The 14,573-nt window shown below is 38.3% G+C and overlaps 1 protein-coding gene across 12 annotated transcripts in view; it reads right to left on the reverse strand.

Annotated features, from left to right (window-relative positions):
- CBLB (Cbl proto-oncogene B) overlaps nt 1-14,573 on the reverse strand; it is a 230,527-nt gene that overhangs the window by 106,929 nt on the left and 109,025 nt on the right. For all 12 annotated transcript variants that reach the window (XM_023754943.1, XM_023754944.1, XM_023754937.1 and 9 more), the window contains one exon: nt 3,845-4,001. In XM_023754943.1, coding sequence (XP_023610711.1) covers nt 3,845-4,001 — 157 coding nt within the window. The remainder of the gene's footprint in view (nt 1-3,844; nt 4,002-14,573) is intronic.

Here is a 14,573-nt window from a genome sequence, read left to right on the forward strand (position 1 = left end):
CTAAAATGGACAAGGATGAAAAGAATATAAAATATTTGGGTCACTTCCATTGAAGTCCACACAAATTCACGGAACAGTTGTTTTTTTTTAAATGCTGAACTTTATAGACAGCCAATGCACAGATGAAAATACAAGTGAAAAAAAATAAAGTTTGAATTTTGAGCCAACTGCTGCAGTCTTTAGCAACCATTTATTAGGACTAATCCAGAGGGCCAGCTTCTACTGCAAAAATATTTATGTAATAGAAAGAGTCTGTGTACTGTTTTTCTTGTGAATGTAACCCACAGTCAGAAACATGTGGTAGTTATGTGTTATTGGAGGGTTTTTTTTATGTATTTTGCCAACTAATGGTTTAAAGAAGGGAAAACAAAGTGCTTTGGAGAATAAGAATTATTTTTGCAATTTTGTTTTTAGAGATTAAAGGAAATCTTTTCACACACATTAAAACAAAATTATCTGGAAGTTTTTAATGACTAATAATAAATTAATGAAGTGAATTCAGAAGACTAATCCCTCCATTCTCCCCAAATTCTATTATTTGCAAAAACAGCGGTTTACTAAGTTACAACTTGCGCTGGAAGAGGGGCCTCAGCTGGTCTGCCCGGATACTTCTTCTTACTATTTGCTATAATGAGTGATTTTCCTCCTCTTATTTTTCTCCCTATTCCCTTGATGCTATATATTCCATTGTATATTCCCCAAATCACTCATTCATCACCCTGTTGTCCTCAAATATATCGCTCCATTTCTCAGCAACCAGTCTTCTCTAGTAGTGGCGGAAATTGAGGGAGAAGGGGAACAGCAGCCCCAGGGAGGGGGAAGAGAGAAGATAAACCCTGTATTTCCATCCCAGGACTTCAGTACCTACCAATCCATTTTTGAACTACCTGAGAGGAGAAGATTCAAGGCAGAAGAAAGAGGAAGAAATATGGAAGGTAGCCATTGCAAGTTCTTTTCCGTGACTCCCCAGCATTTGTCCCAGTTTTGGCAGAATAACAGAATGAGGGAAGAAAGGAAGAAAGGCTAACAAGCATCCAGCTTTCTTCTCTCATTTCCTAGTCATTCTCAACTTCATCTCCTAGCCTCCCCTGACTCCTTCAAACCCTTATGCTACTTCTCAGTTTCTGACTCCTATCTTGAGAGGGTACCTTGCCCACTTTCAGATTCCACTCTGCTAAATACCTCACATCCAGCAACTGAGAGCTAGAAGAATTCACTGCCAATTAACCAGCATAGCACAGCTGCAGAAGAAATATTTGTTCATGCAGCGACAGTATTCACAAACCTACATTTTCGTATAGAGTACACAATTACATCTTAAAATTATTACTCAATTTTTAAAGTTGTATAAAAAGAAAAGATCAGTAAAAGTTAACAATCCACTTTGGTATTCATAGAACCATTTTTTTCTTATTTTAAGTTACATGTATGATTACTCATTTAAATAATAAAACCAAAAGAAGCAAAATATCTCAGAAATCTATAGGGGCTAATGGCAGTTCTTTAGCTACTTCTGTAGTTATGTGTCTTAAAAGGAATGAGGCACTCTATGGTCCACAAGGAAGAGTTTGGTTTTATCTAAAACTTGTCACAGTAGCTCTGCTTAAAAAGATTCCTTTCTTCTCCCATTCCGATGGCATGAATAAGATATACATAACTTACTACATTAAGATAACTTGAGCTGTTTTAAAGCAAAACAGCTTATAAGCAAACTAAAGGCCCGCTGCACGAAATTTGTGCAAGGGGCTCAGCCCTCGCAGCCCCGACTGCATCAGCCCTCTCAGCCCTGGCTTCGTCCAGAAGGTTGTCCGGATGGTCGTTCTGCTGTCCGGTCTAATTAGCATATTAGCTCTTTATTATATAGGAGGATATGTGCACATATTAAACAGCAATTTGGCTAAGTGTTTCAACAACATTAAGTTGCCCGCATACTTTTAATATATAACTGAGTTAGTCTAGTGTTTAACATCCACACTAACAAAGTCATCCAGGCTCCCCCCCAAAAAACACACTCTTTCCAGAATAAACAGGTTTAATGTATGAAAATAACCTTTGTTCTCTTCCTTCACAAGTGGACTAGGCAAAGCTCCTGCTATTTAGAATGTCTTTAGAATTCTAACTAAAGTATTTGGAAAATTATCAGAAACCTTTAAAGAAAAGAGAGGTTCCATTATAAAATGATCAATAACAGGAAACACAACCTTTTTCCAAAATTTATCTTAAAATCATATAAGCTGACACCTACATATACCAAGGAAATAATCAGGAAATTGCAGTAAATTGAAAATAAGCAAAAGCACACTTCCTGTAGTCATTTATCTAATTTCTTATCCTATATGCCTAGGCAGAATTATGACTTTAAAATTGTAATAAAGTAAAATGTATTCTATGAGTATTGCTGACAAGAGTTAATTTGCCTTCTGTTAACAGGTTCTTTCATAAATTGAAAGTTAATCCCACCCAATCTTGTTTTCTTACATGAATCAGTCACCCGATCCTTGCAGGCTAGTGCAAAGCAGAGTCATAAATCACAGAAGCAAAATACTTATAACATGGCAAACACAAAAACCAATATTGTACTCTTAACATTTGTTGAAAGCTGGTTTCAAAAAGAGTAAATCCAACTAAGACTAAAATAATAAGAAACTGCATCAGATTATAAGCAAGCCTGATTTCTGATCAAATTATCTCACTGACTATATCATTTATCAGAAGGATTTTAGGTGGGACTCTTTCATTTTATGACTACTTAAATTGAATCCCATAGATGGTAGGGCCAAATTCAAAACAAATTTTAGGTATTCATGTTTAGGAAAATTCCATTAAGACATACAAAAGAATAAAATGATAGTGTCCAGCTTCTCTCATATGATACCTGCTTCTCTGAATAGTTAAGTGAAGACAATTATAAAGGACTAATTTTTTAAAAAAACACAATAAACAAGATAAGGTTAATCTCAAATCATATATATTAGGGAGAAACGAGGGGAAAAGGCTTCATTTTTCAAAATAGATATTCGCTAAATGCCCTATTACATTGATGAAATATTATGTGGCAACTGAACACTGAAAATTATACTGATGAAATATTTTTTAACATGCAAAGATGTTTATAAACTACGACTGAATGAGCAAAGCAATTGGTAAAACAGTACACAGAGTAACTGCCTATACTAAACAGGATAAATTTGCTATTTATTTCCAACTTTACTTTTTACCTTCTCACCTAATGAAAGTGGGAGGAAAAGGAGAGAAGTTGGGATACAACCCCAGCACAGTTTTTGGCAAACTCATTAGTCAACAGAGCCAAATATCAACAGTACAACGATTGAAATTTCTTTTGAGAGCCAAATTTTTTAAACTTAAACTATATAGGTAGGTCCATTGTTATTAACTTAATTAGGGTACTCCTGAGGCTTAGGAAGAGCCACACTCAAGGGGCCAAAGAGCTGCATGTGGCTCGTGAGCCTCAGTTTGCCGACCACGGCCCCAGCAGATGTCCACCCATAAAAGTTGCATTATATCAGTTATTGGGCCAAAAAGACTAATGAAGTAAAGTGAGAAACCAAATAAGGAATTCAAAACAAAGCTCTTTTGCATGAATCTTCTCAAAGCTAACAAGCAACTGTTAGGCTCACAACACCTGGTAGTCCAAACTCTACATTTACAGCAAAGACCAAAATGTAACATCAATGACTAGCTTTAAAATTATAGACTATTTCCAATATGCTTGTGTATGTGTGCATGTATTTGTGAGAGACACAGACACATGTGTGCACACAAAATCACATAAGCACTGTACACACATACAAAAGAGGGAAGGATTAAGCAAATGGAAACTTACCTGAAATAGCCTGGTAAAAATATCAAATTCAAAAACTGAAATATAATCATTACACGTTAAATCAATTGTTGATTTTAGAGCCATTGCTTCCAGGCCAGAGCTAATTTGATGGACCTCATGAAGGCACTGTCTGAATACTTTCCATGGCACGATAGTTCTGCGCAAGAAAAAAAATGAGTAATTGAATCAAGTGTCATTTAAGACATACCTTCCATTGAACACACAATTCCATCATAACATTAATATAATTGCATTTGTACTAAAAGACAAATAGTTAAGAATATTACCCATAACTCAGAACACATGCAATGGGTTTTGCTAGCTGGATTATGTTTCATTTGCTAAGAATAGGACTGAAATCTAAATCAATTTTTCTCTCAAACAGTCCTTGGCTATCAAGATATTTCTATAAATACATGTGAAAGAAGGCATTAGGTCAAAGTCCTGTATGTCTGAACTCTTTGTGTATATAAGATTATTGTAACTTAGAATCGAGTTAAATTTCCCCCCTCTATTTATTTTCTTAAAATAATTACAAGACAATGGGTTCATATAATAGAATCCTTTGTTCACTGCACTGCGCCATTTATCTACCATCTTGAGAAAGACAAGGTGAAAAGTCATTAAGACATTTCAGCCATCACCCAAAGTTTTCTGCAGAGGAAAAAAAGCATGTTGTATCTAACCTTTCATAGTAACACAAAATGAAATCTTAATATTTTTAACCAACCACACATGTCTATCACATAGAATTTTATTTATTAAACACTTACTAATTTATTTATATTTAATATATGTATCAAATATTGTTTTAGGTAATGCACTGACATGGTTGAAAAATTTAGAACAGCATAGAATGGTAGCCACGGAAAAGTCTCCCAACCTATCCCTACCTGACCAGTCTCCAACACTCACCCACATCCTCCCCACCATGAAAATAAGTAATACTCATTAATCATTCCTTAGTTAAGTTTCTCCTTTGGGGATGTTAAATACCTACTCCTGAGTAAGTGGAAGAAAGAAATCATATTTTTAACATTTGAAAGCTGCAATTTTCACAATAAGACAGCATAAAAGTTATACATACCCTCTTATAAGATTGCATATATTTAAATCTTAGGCTTTTCTTTACCAGTATCTCTTGAGAAATAAGATTCAGTCAGAACAGACTAAATTGGCTACATCCTGTACCAATCCTCCTGGAAAGCATCACCACAAATGTACAACTTTCATATTCATTCAATAAGTATCTACTGTGTGGTGGTCAAACTTGAGCATGCGTCAGAATTATTAAAGAGATTGGTAATACGGAAATTGCTGACCCTCAACTCAAGATATTCTGATTCAAGATGACTGGGGTGGGGTCTGAGAACTTCCAGTTCTAACAAGTTCCCAAAAGATGCTGGTGCTGCTGTTCTGAGGACAACACGCTCAAAGTCACTCGTCTATTGTATCTATTAATTGCTAAGGCAAGGCATATTTCTGTGCAGAAATCTAAGTATACAAATACAAAATATCATCTCCCTCCTTGAAGAGCACATTTGCAGGGTATAAGTAAGATTGTAATGCAAAGGAATATACGTAGAGGCAGAATGCTTAAGGAAAAGCTGGAGGAATTCCATAGAAGGAGCAGTCTGTGGCAAGATGAATAAATGAATGGAGCAAGGCTTACAATACCATGCTGCAGTCACAAAAAAGTTTAGGTTTGCTATAACATTAAAAGAAAAAAAAATATAAGCCTGAATACATCAAAAGGTTTTTCTCTATGTATGAAAAAAACAGGAAACCACAGAGTACCGAAGAGAGACACCACATCAGACACCATTTAGAAGAAACATGCATCAGGCTGGCTCTGATTAAGGTTACCAAAATGGTGCTGTTTTAAAAGAACAAGGAAAACTTTTGATAATATTAGAAGGCTATTGATTTATAGTGAAGTGCAAATATGCACTTGTCCAGCTTCATTACAGTTACAGTAGAAGTAGTGACAACTAAGAAGCACATTTTCCTTTTCCATATTAAAGTTCTAAATATTCCACACACAAAAGGGACATGAGCCATGATATTCAATGTAAAAAAAATAAAGAACTACTAATTTAAGAATGGAATATGTTTTATCTTTTGTATAGAGATCTTTAAAAAATGTGTCTTGTGAATAAAGTATAAAAATAAATTGACTAAATAGACACTGTTAATATCTATTATAAAAAAATCCTCATCCCAATATTTAAGGTACCTACAGATCATAATTCTTTTGAATAGCCAATGATTTCCCAAAGCAAATTATTTTTTAAAAATGTACAAATTTCTAAAATTGTAGTTTAACATAGCACTTTGGAATAATCCTATATAATAAAGAGGTGACATGCAAATTGACTGTCACACCCTCACACGAGATGGCTGCCCTCACATGGGCACAAGATTGTCGGCAGGAGAGGGCAGTTGTGGGTGATCAGCCCAGCAGGAGAGGCCAGCAGGGGAGGGCAGTTTGGGGGGACCAGTACTGCTGGGGAGGGCAGTTAGGGGCGTTTAGGCCAGCAAGGGAGGGCAAATGGGGACAACTGAGCTGGCAGGAGAGGGCAGTTGGGGCAACCGGACCCCGAGGGAAGGGGAGGGCAGTTGGGGGCGATTGGGCCGGCAGAGGAGGGCAGTTCGGAGTGATCGGGCCAGCAGGAGGGTTGGGGGCAACCAGGCTGGCAGGGGAGGGCAGTTGCGGACAACCAGGCCGGAAGGGGAGGGCAGTTGGGAGCGACCAGGCAGGCAGGGGACAGCAGTTTGGGGGCGGCCCAGGCAGGCAGGGGACAGCAGGTGCGGGGGACCAGGCCTGCAGGGGAGGGCAGTTAGGGGCGACCAGGCCAACAGGGGAGGATAGTTAGGGGTGACCGGGCCGGCAGGGGAGGGCAGTTGTGGGGGAGCAGGCTGGCAGGGGAGGGCAGTTTGAGGGGACCAGGCCTACAGGGGAGGGCAGTTAAGGGTGACCAAGCTGGTAGGGGAGGGCAGTTGGGGGTGACCAGGCCAGCAGGGGAGGGCAGTCGGGGGCAACCGGGCCTGCAGGGGAGAGAGGGCAGTTAGGCGGGACCAGACTTGCAAGGAGGGCAGTTAAGGGCTACCAGGTCAGCATGGGAGGACAGTTAGGGGTGACCGGGCCAGCAGGGGAGGGCAGTTGGAGGAGATCGGGCCAGCAGGGGAGCAGTTAGGCATTGATCAGGCTGGCAGGGGAGTGATTAGTGGGTGATCAGGCAGGCAGGCAGGCAGGCAGCTGAGCGGTTGGGAGCCAGCAGTCCTGGATTGTGAGAGGGATATCCAAGGGGTCCCAAATTAGAGAGGGTGAAGGCTGGGCTGAGGAACACCCACCTAGTGCACAAATTGCACCGGGCCTCTAGAAATTTATAAAGGGGCAAGCTATATTTCCACAATACTTGGGTAAATCAGACTCTCTCATAATTCACTTGTGATAAACTTAATGTTCAAATAAGCATTGGCTAGAATCTTAATTAAGAAGTAACAGGAATTAAGAAGGGCAATATTTGGTTAACTACTATACACAGAAGTTTGTATAACAAATACTCTTCCTTTGATCAGCTGAGCCAAATACCCACCATAGGGATAAGGTGGGGGGAATGGTTGGAAGGGGGGGATCATGAGTGAAAAACAGAAAGAGTACAATGACAACTCTTAAAATTTTGTTTAAATCTGTTATACTAAGGAACTTTCCAAAGAGGATTTCAAGTTGCTACCACATTCATTCCTGATGTATCTTGGGGGACAGGAGGGAAGGTGACTTTTCCCATCTTTAAATTAAACTGTAGCAACAAGACAGAGTGGTGGTTTCTACTACCTCTCTCCTGAGAGATGAAGAAAGTGAGAAAAAAACATTAATGGTGAATTGTCTTACAAATACACAACAATATCAGTGTGCTAACTGAGACTGAGGAAAAGGAAAGAGGAAGAAAGGGAAAAGAAAGAAAGGACATACAAATGCCATCTAAGCTTTAATATCTCATCAATCCAGAAATATTTTAATCTGTCCTTTTGCCACTTATAATTATCAAGTTGAATTAACTTTCAAATCCACTGCAAAGCACAAGTAACTGTCAATCCACAAAGAATGGAATACAAGACCAATAGGAGCCAGATACTTGTAATAATAGTATGATTTCCAGATCTTTAGACTTCCAATAGGAATAAGAGCTGCCATTTACTGATGGCTTACTTATAATCTGCCAATCAGCAAGTTAAGTTCTTTATATATACAACTTGAGTTTGAAACAGTAACACTATGAGACACATACTTAACTTCATGATACAGATAGAGAAACTGAGGCTTAAAGAGGTTAAGTGATTTGCCCAAAAAAGACCTTACATATGTCAGGAATTGTGCTAGATTCTGAACGGAAATATAAATAAATTCACAAACTAATAGGTGAAAAGACTTCTAAATAAATTATAGTGTGGCATGTGCTAAGGTTATCACAGAAAAGGATGCATGTGCCATGGATGGAGATACATGAGAACAGAAATTGCATTTTATTTATCTTTTCCCAAGACAAATGAAGTATGCAACTAAAAGTTGTGTTTTCAAATTAAACTGTGTCCTGGGAAGTCAAGGGAATGTTTCATGAGGGTGTTTCACAGAGAAGGAGTCTAGACATTTGACTGTGCTACCATTCGCCTACTACATAGAAATCTTCGATGAGTTTTTAAAAAATGATAGGTTCATATAATGTCAGGAGAGACAGAAACTTGATAAATATAAGGCTACATTATAATTCTGTTATTAGATAATGGATGTTGGTCTATTATAAAAACAAAATATTTCTATTTTAAAATCTTGAAAACTGAGTGTCCTTTCAGAGAAAATAGGACCAAATTGATACACAGAAACAAAACTGCAATGAGGTCAGCAGACCAGCCACTGACAAGTCACTTGACCTTCGAGGCTTATCTCCTCCTCCTTAAAAGTGGAGAGGGGTATTAGATCTTCTACTTTGAAGATACTGCAGTTTTAATACAAAAGTATACGGAAGACAAAAATGTTAGAAGATTGATACCCAAAGAAAGGCAAAACAATTTCATGAAACCACAAGTTCAAAAAGAGCCATAGGTTTTATTTTTATCTCACATGGGGGAAAATCACATACTTAAGGTGTGAATCTCAACAAAGGCCAGGGTGTTTGGAAACAGGAACTTTAGTGTACTTCTGGTGTGAATGAATCATAATTTACACAGCATTTCTAGAAGGGAATTTGACAGCAAGTTTTCAAAAGGCTATACATTTGAATTCAAGAGCCTACTTCTAGGGATTTCACCTAAGAAAATTATGTCAAATAAACACACATACACACACACACACACACACACACACACAGCAGTGCAAAGACTCATTCATAAGTGTCTTCACAGTGTTTTTCATAATAGCAAAATCATAGGACATAATATATCCATAGATTAGAATATTTTATAGCAATTAACAAGTATGCAGAAAAAGTATTTATTGACATGGAAAAGTGCTGGTGGCCTAATATTAAATGCAAATAGCATTTTAAAAATTATATGTCCTTTATGATCCAATGGTACAAACTATCTAGAATGTCTGCAGAGATCAACACAGATTTTAAGTGATGATAAATGAACAGTGGTAGAATTATAAGTGATTACCTTATTTTTTTCTAATTTCTAATATGCTCTGATAGCTTAAAGAAAAAAGATATACTAAAAACCATTTTAAAATATATTATGGAATCATTAGGAGAATAAATTAAAAAAATAAGAATAGTATTTTCTTATGACATGGTGTTTTATGTAGGAACTACAGAAGAATTTTCAGATTAAACTATGAGAAGCAATAAGAGACTTCAACATGCTTGCTGAATACAAGAACAATACATAAATATTAGTTGCATTTCTATATATAAACAATACATATAAGAAAATAAGACTTAAAAATACTTGACTTTTACAATAGCGTTTGAAAATTTCAAATAAATAGGAATAAAGCTAATATAAGGGAAGCCACAACATAAACATACACACTTACAGAGAGATATAAGACACAAAGTAATATAACACTTATTGGAACATTCTACAGTTTTAAGATAAAAGTATAAGGAAATAAAGACGAAAATGTTAGGAAATTGATACCCAAAGAAAGGCAAAATATTTTCATGAAATCACAAGTTCAAAAAAGGCCACAAGTTTTATTTTTAACTCATATAATAAATTAGCAGATTCAACACAGTAAAGATGTGAATTCTCACCAAAATAATTCCCAGATTTAATATAAGCCCAATCAAAAATTCTAAAAGATAATTTTACAGCTGGTAACTGAAAAACCAATTATAAACTTAATAGGAAAATGTCAAGAGCCAAGAATAATCAAGCCAATCATAAATAAAAACAACACTGATAAGTTTATACTCTTGAAGTTAATTAAGACAGTGTGTATAGAGAAGAGACTGACAGCTGTCAGAAGGGAGGGGGGTTGCGTTCTGGTGCAAAAGGTGAAGGGATAAAGCAAAACAAAATAAAAAACCCACAAACAACAACAAAACCCTCATAGACACAGACAACAGTATGGAGATTACCAGAGCGGGGGTGGGAGAGAGGGGGGCGGCAGAAAAGGGTATAGGGTATGGGGGGATAAATGTCCTTGTAGCTACATGCATGAACGTGGACGAATTCCATAACATAAAAAAGACTGAAAGAAGTCATATTTTTTGAAAGAGTATAATTACATGATTTTAACTATATGATTTCATGATGACAGAAGTTAGGATACCATGGACAAGCAGTGAATGCATGGGAAGAACTGAAGGGTTGGGAGAGGGTGGATTCTGCACTGCAGATAATAATATGTTATTACCTTATATAGGTGGCATTTACACTGGTGTGCTCACTTCATAAAAATTCCTCACCCTACATTTCTGATTTGTGTACTTTTCTGTATGTATATTAAACTTTAAACTTTTTAAAAACTGACATTAAAAAATCTAAGATTAAAAAGAGAGAAAGGAATGTGGGAAAGGACAAAGTACCAGCCATACTATAAATAAGGAAATCATGATATATGTGTTTCGGCTGTTAGTTGTTGCTGAGGTGGTGGTGATGGTGGTAGCTGTCTAAAATCCATTCCAGCTCAAGGACATAAAATGTCATCTTGACTTTAAACAAAATGAAAACCTGTTCTCTCTCTATTAACCCATTTATTTTCAATGTCATCTGAATTCACCTTGATCAACAAAGATATATTCAGTGTCAGTACCTTTAAATTGAGGACTAGCTTTGTTCTAAAGATAATGGAATATTCAAAAGATATTTGGTATTTTTATTTTCATTATGGAAGCAAAATATTAGTTCTGTGACTCCTACATGTGTTGGTATTTTACATATAGTTATTCCTTAAATCCAATCTTTTGTTGTTGTTGTTGTTGTTACTATTTGTTAAAGGACATGTAAATAGATTTTTTAACAGGCTATTACTGCTCTTGCTCTTCCATCACTAAGAGAAAAACAACTGTTTCCAGTAACCCACAGAAAGAGGATATCAAAACCTCTCTAGTCAAACAGTCCCCTTACAATTAACTAATCATGGACAGGATGATAACCATGGTTACCAAGGAGAGACGTAATTAGATCTAACTATTCTTCCTCATAAGTGAAAATGCCCAACTCTCATACAGAAAGACACAGATGCTGGATATTTCTGATAGATATTTTTCTCTGTCAAAAAAGTTCATAACATTTTGTCTATATTGCAAGTCAAGCATTACATCTCTGTATAATGGACAAGTATTCTCATTTTTCCATTTCTGAACTTAAATTTAGAATCAAACATTTTTTAGAAGATTACAAAAACAAGGAAAATAGCTTAACATTATTCCTGATTTTCTCAATAACTTCATGTGATAGCCATAGGCCAACTAACTAAAGACTGCTCACATTCCTGAATATATGCTGGAACTTTGAATCAACTTCTGTAATGACCACCAGGTGCCACAGCATCCTGCACATGCATAAACTTTCAGAACTGTAGGCTATGACCAATCAGAAGTAGTATTTCTGCCTTGGCCGGTGTGGTCCAAGATTAGAGTGTCAGCCCACCAACCAAAGGGTCATGGGTTTGATTCCCAGTCAAGGGGATATACTGGGGTTGCAAGTTCATCCCTGGCCCCAGACCTGGCGAGTACAGGAGGCAACCAATCAATATGTCTCTCTCCTTTTCCTCCCTCCTTCCCTTCCACTCTCTCTAAAAATCAATGGGAAAAAAATGTCCTTGGGAGAGAAACCAAGATGGCGGCATAGGTAAACACCTGAAATTGCTGCCTCACACAACCACTTCAAAAATACAACTAAAAGACAAAACAGACATCATCCAGAACCACAGGAAGGCTGGCTGAGTGGAAATTTACAACTAGAAGGAAAGAGAAAAGCACACTGAGACTCAGAGGAGGTGCATAAGTAAAGTGCAGAGGTACGGAGGCTCGAGCGTTCGCGGAAAGGGGCTGGCAACGGAGGAGGCTGGTGTCTTTTGCAATCGGAAGGGAGGCACAAGCTCCCGACGACCCTGACTCCAGTTCCGGGCGAGTCTCTGGGGACCCAGACTCATACGGGGAGAAACTGGACTGTCTGTCAGCGGTCGTAACTTGAGGGCGGCTTTCTCTCAGAGGTGCTTGCAGCGATTACCAGGGCACTGAGACCCGGGACCTCTTAGGGCAGGACTGAGGATCAGCCATAGCTGTTTGCTCCGCCCTGAGACCCCGCCCCACCCAAGCTGTGCGCAGAGGCTTTTGCATATGAATGGGCTGGCCCTTTGCAATCTGAAAATTACCTAACAAACTGCAGCTGAGTCAGAAAGACCCAGAACATCCAAAAGAAGGCCCAAGGCCTCACAGCAGCTTGCACTGCTTCATAGCTGGGCCTCATCTGGGCACCTCCAAAACCCAAACAAGGAAGAGGAACCTGCTCCCTCCAAGCTCCTGCTGGGTAGCCTCAGGAAGAGGGTAAATTAGCACCTCCTTAGAGATCCAAGAGCCTGTGTACCCAGTGGTCAGAGTGGGACCATCCAGATTACAACTCCTCAGATCCATAAGGGACACACTCAGGGGGCAGACTCAGTGAGCACCAAAGCCCCACTGAAGCAAGTCTTGCCCCATAAGGGTGTCTTCAGCACAGAAGTTCTCCCACTGTAGACACAGCTGATTCTCACAGCCAATTGGCCTGGAGGTCAATTCCTCCCAGTGATACCTACAACAATCAAGGCTTAACTACAACCAGACTGTGCACACAGCCCACAAAGGGGTGCACCAAGAGTGTCCACCTCAGGTAATTGGGGAGGCTGAGCCACTGGGCCCTATAGGACACCTAGCACAGAAAGCCACTCTATCAACACAGGGAAGCATAAAAAATGCAGAGACAAAGAAACAGGTCACAAATGACAGACATGGAGGAAAGCAAACTACTGGATATAGAGTTCAAAACCACACTTAAAAGGTTTTTCAAAAATTTTCTAGAAACCGCCGATAAATTTAGTGAGACCCTCGAGGATATGAAAAAGGACCAACTAGAAATTAAGCATACACTGACTGAAATAAAGAATAATATACAGAGATCCAACAGCAGACAAGAGGATCCCAAGAATCGAGTCAAAGATTTGAAATACAAAGAAGCAAAAAACACCCAACCGGAAAAGCAAAAAGAAAAAAGAATCCAAAAATATCAAGATAGTGTAAGGAGCCTCTGGGACAGCTTCAAGCGTCCCAACATCCAAATTATAGGGGTGCCAGAAGAAGAGAGAGAGCAAGATATTGAAAACCTATTTGAAGAAATAATGACAGAAAACTTCCCCTATCTGGTGAAAGAAATAGACTTACAAGTCCAAGAAGCGCAGAGAACCCCAAACAAAAGGAATCCAAAGAGGACCACACCAAGACACATCATAATTAAAATGCCAAGGGCAAAAGACAAAGAGAGAATCTTAAAAGCAGCAAGAGAAAAAAAGTCAGTTACCTACAAGGGAGTACCCATACGACTGTCAGCTGATTTCTCAACAGAAACTATGCAGGCCAGAAGGGAGTGGCAAGAAATATTCAAAATGATGAATAGCAAGAACCTACAACCAAGATTGCTTTATCCAACAAAGCTATCATTCAGAATTGAAGGTCAGATAAAGAGCTTCACTGATAAGAAAAAGCTAAAGGAGTTCATCACCACCAAACCAGTATTATATGAAATGCTGAAAGGTATTCTTTAAGAAGAGGAAGGAGAAAAAGGTAAAGATACAAATTATGAACAGCAAATACATATCTATCAACAAGTGAATCTAAAAATCAAGTGAATAAAAAATCTGATGAACAGAGTAAACTCGTGAATATAATAGAATCAGGGGCATAGAAAGGGAGTGGACTGACAATTTTCGGGGGGGGGGAGGAAGGGGTGTGGGGGGTGTGGGAAGAGACTGGACAAAAATCATTCACCTATGGATGAGGACAGTGGGGGGTAAGGGCAGAGGGTGGGTTGGGAACTGGGTGGAGGGGAGCTATGGGGGGTAAAAGAGGAATAACAGTAATAATCTGAACAATAAAGATTTATTTTTAAAAAAAGAAAAAAAATACTGTGAGAATCACTCCATAGTATCTAAAGATATTAAAATTCCTTTTGATGGCTGCAAAAAAAAAAAATGTCCTTGGGTGAGGATTAACAACAACAACAAAAATTAGTATTTCTTACAGAT

Source organism: Myotis lucifugus, unplaced genomic scaffold, assembly GCF_000147115.1.
Source record: "Myotis lucifugus unplaced genomic scaffold, Myoluc2.0 scaffold_67, whole genome shotgun sequence".
Taxonomy (NCBI): Eukaryota; Metazoa; Chordata; class Mammalia; order Chiroptera; family Vespertilionidae; genus Myotis; species Myotis lucifugus.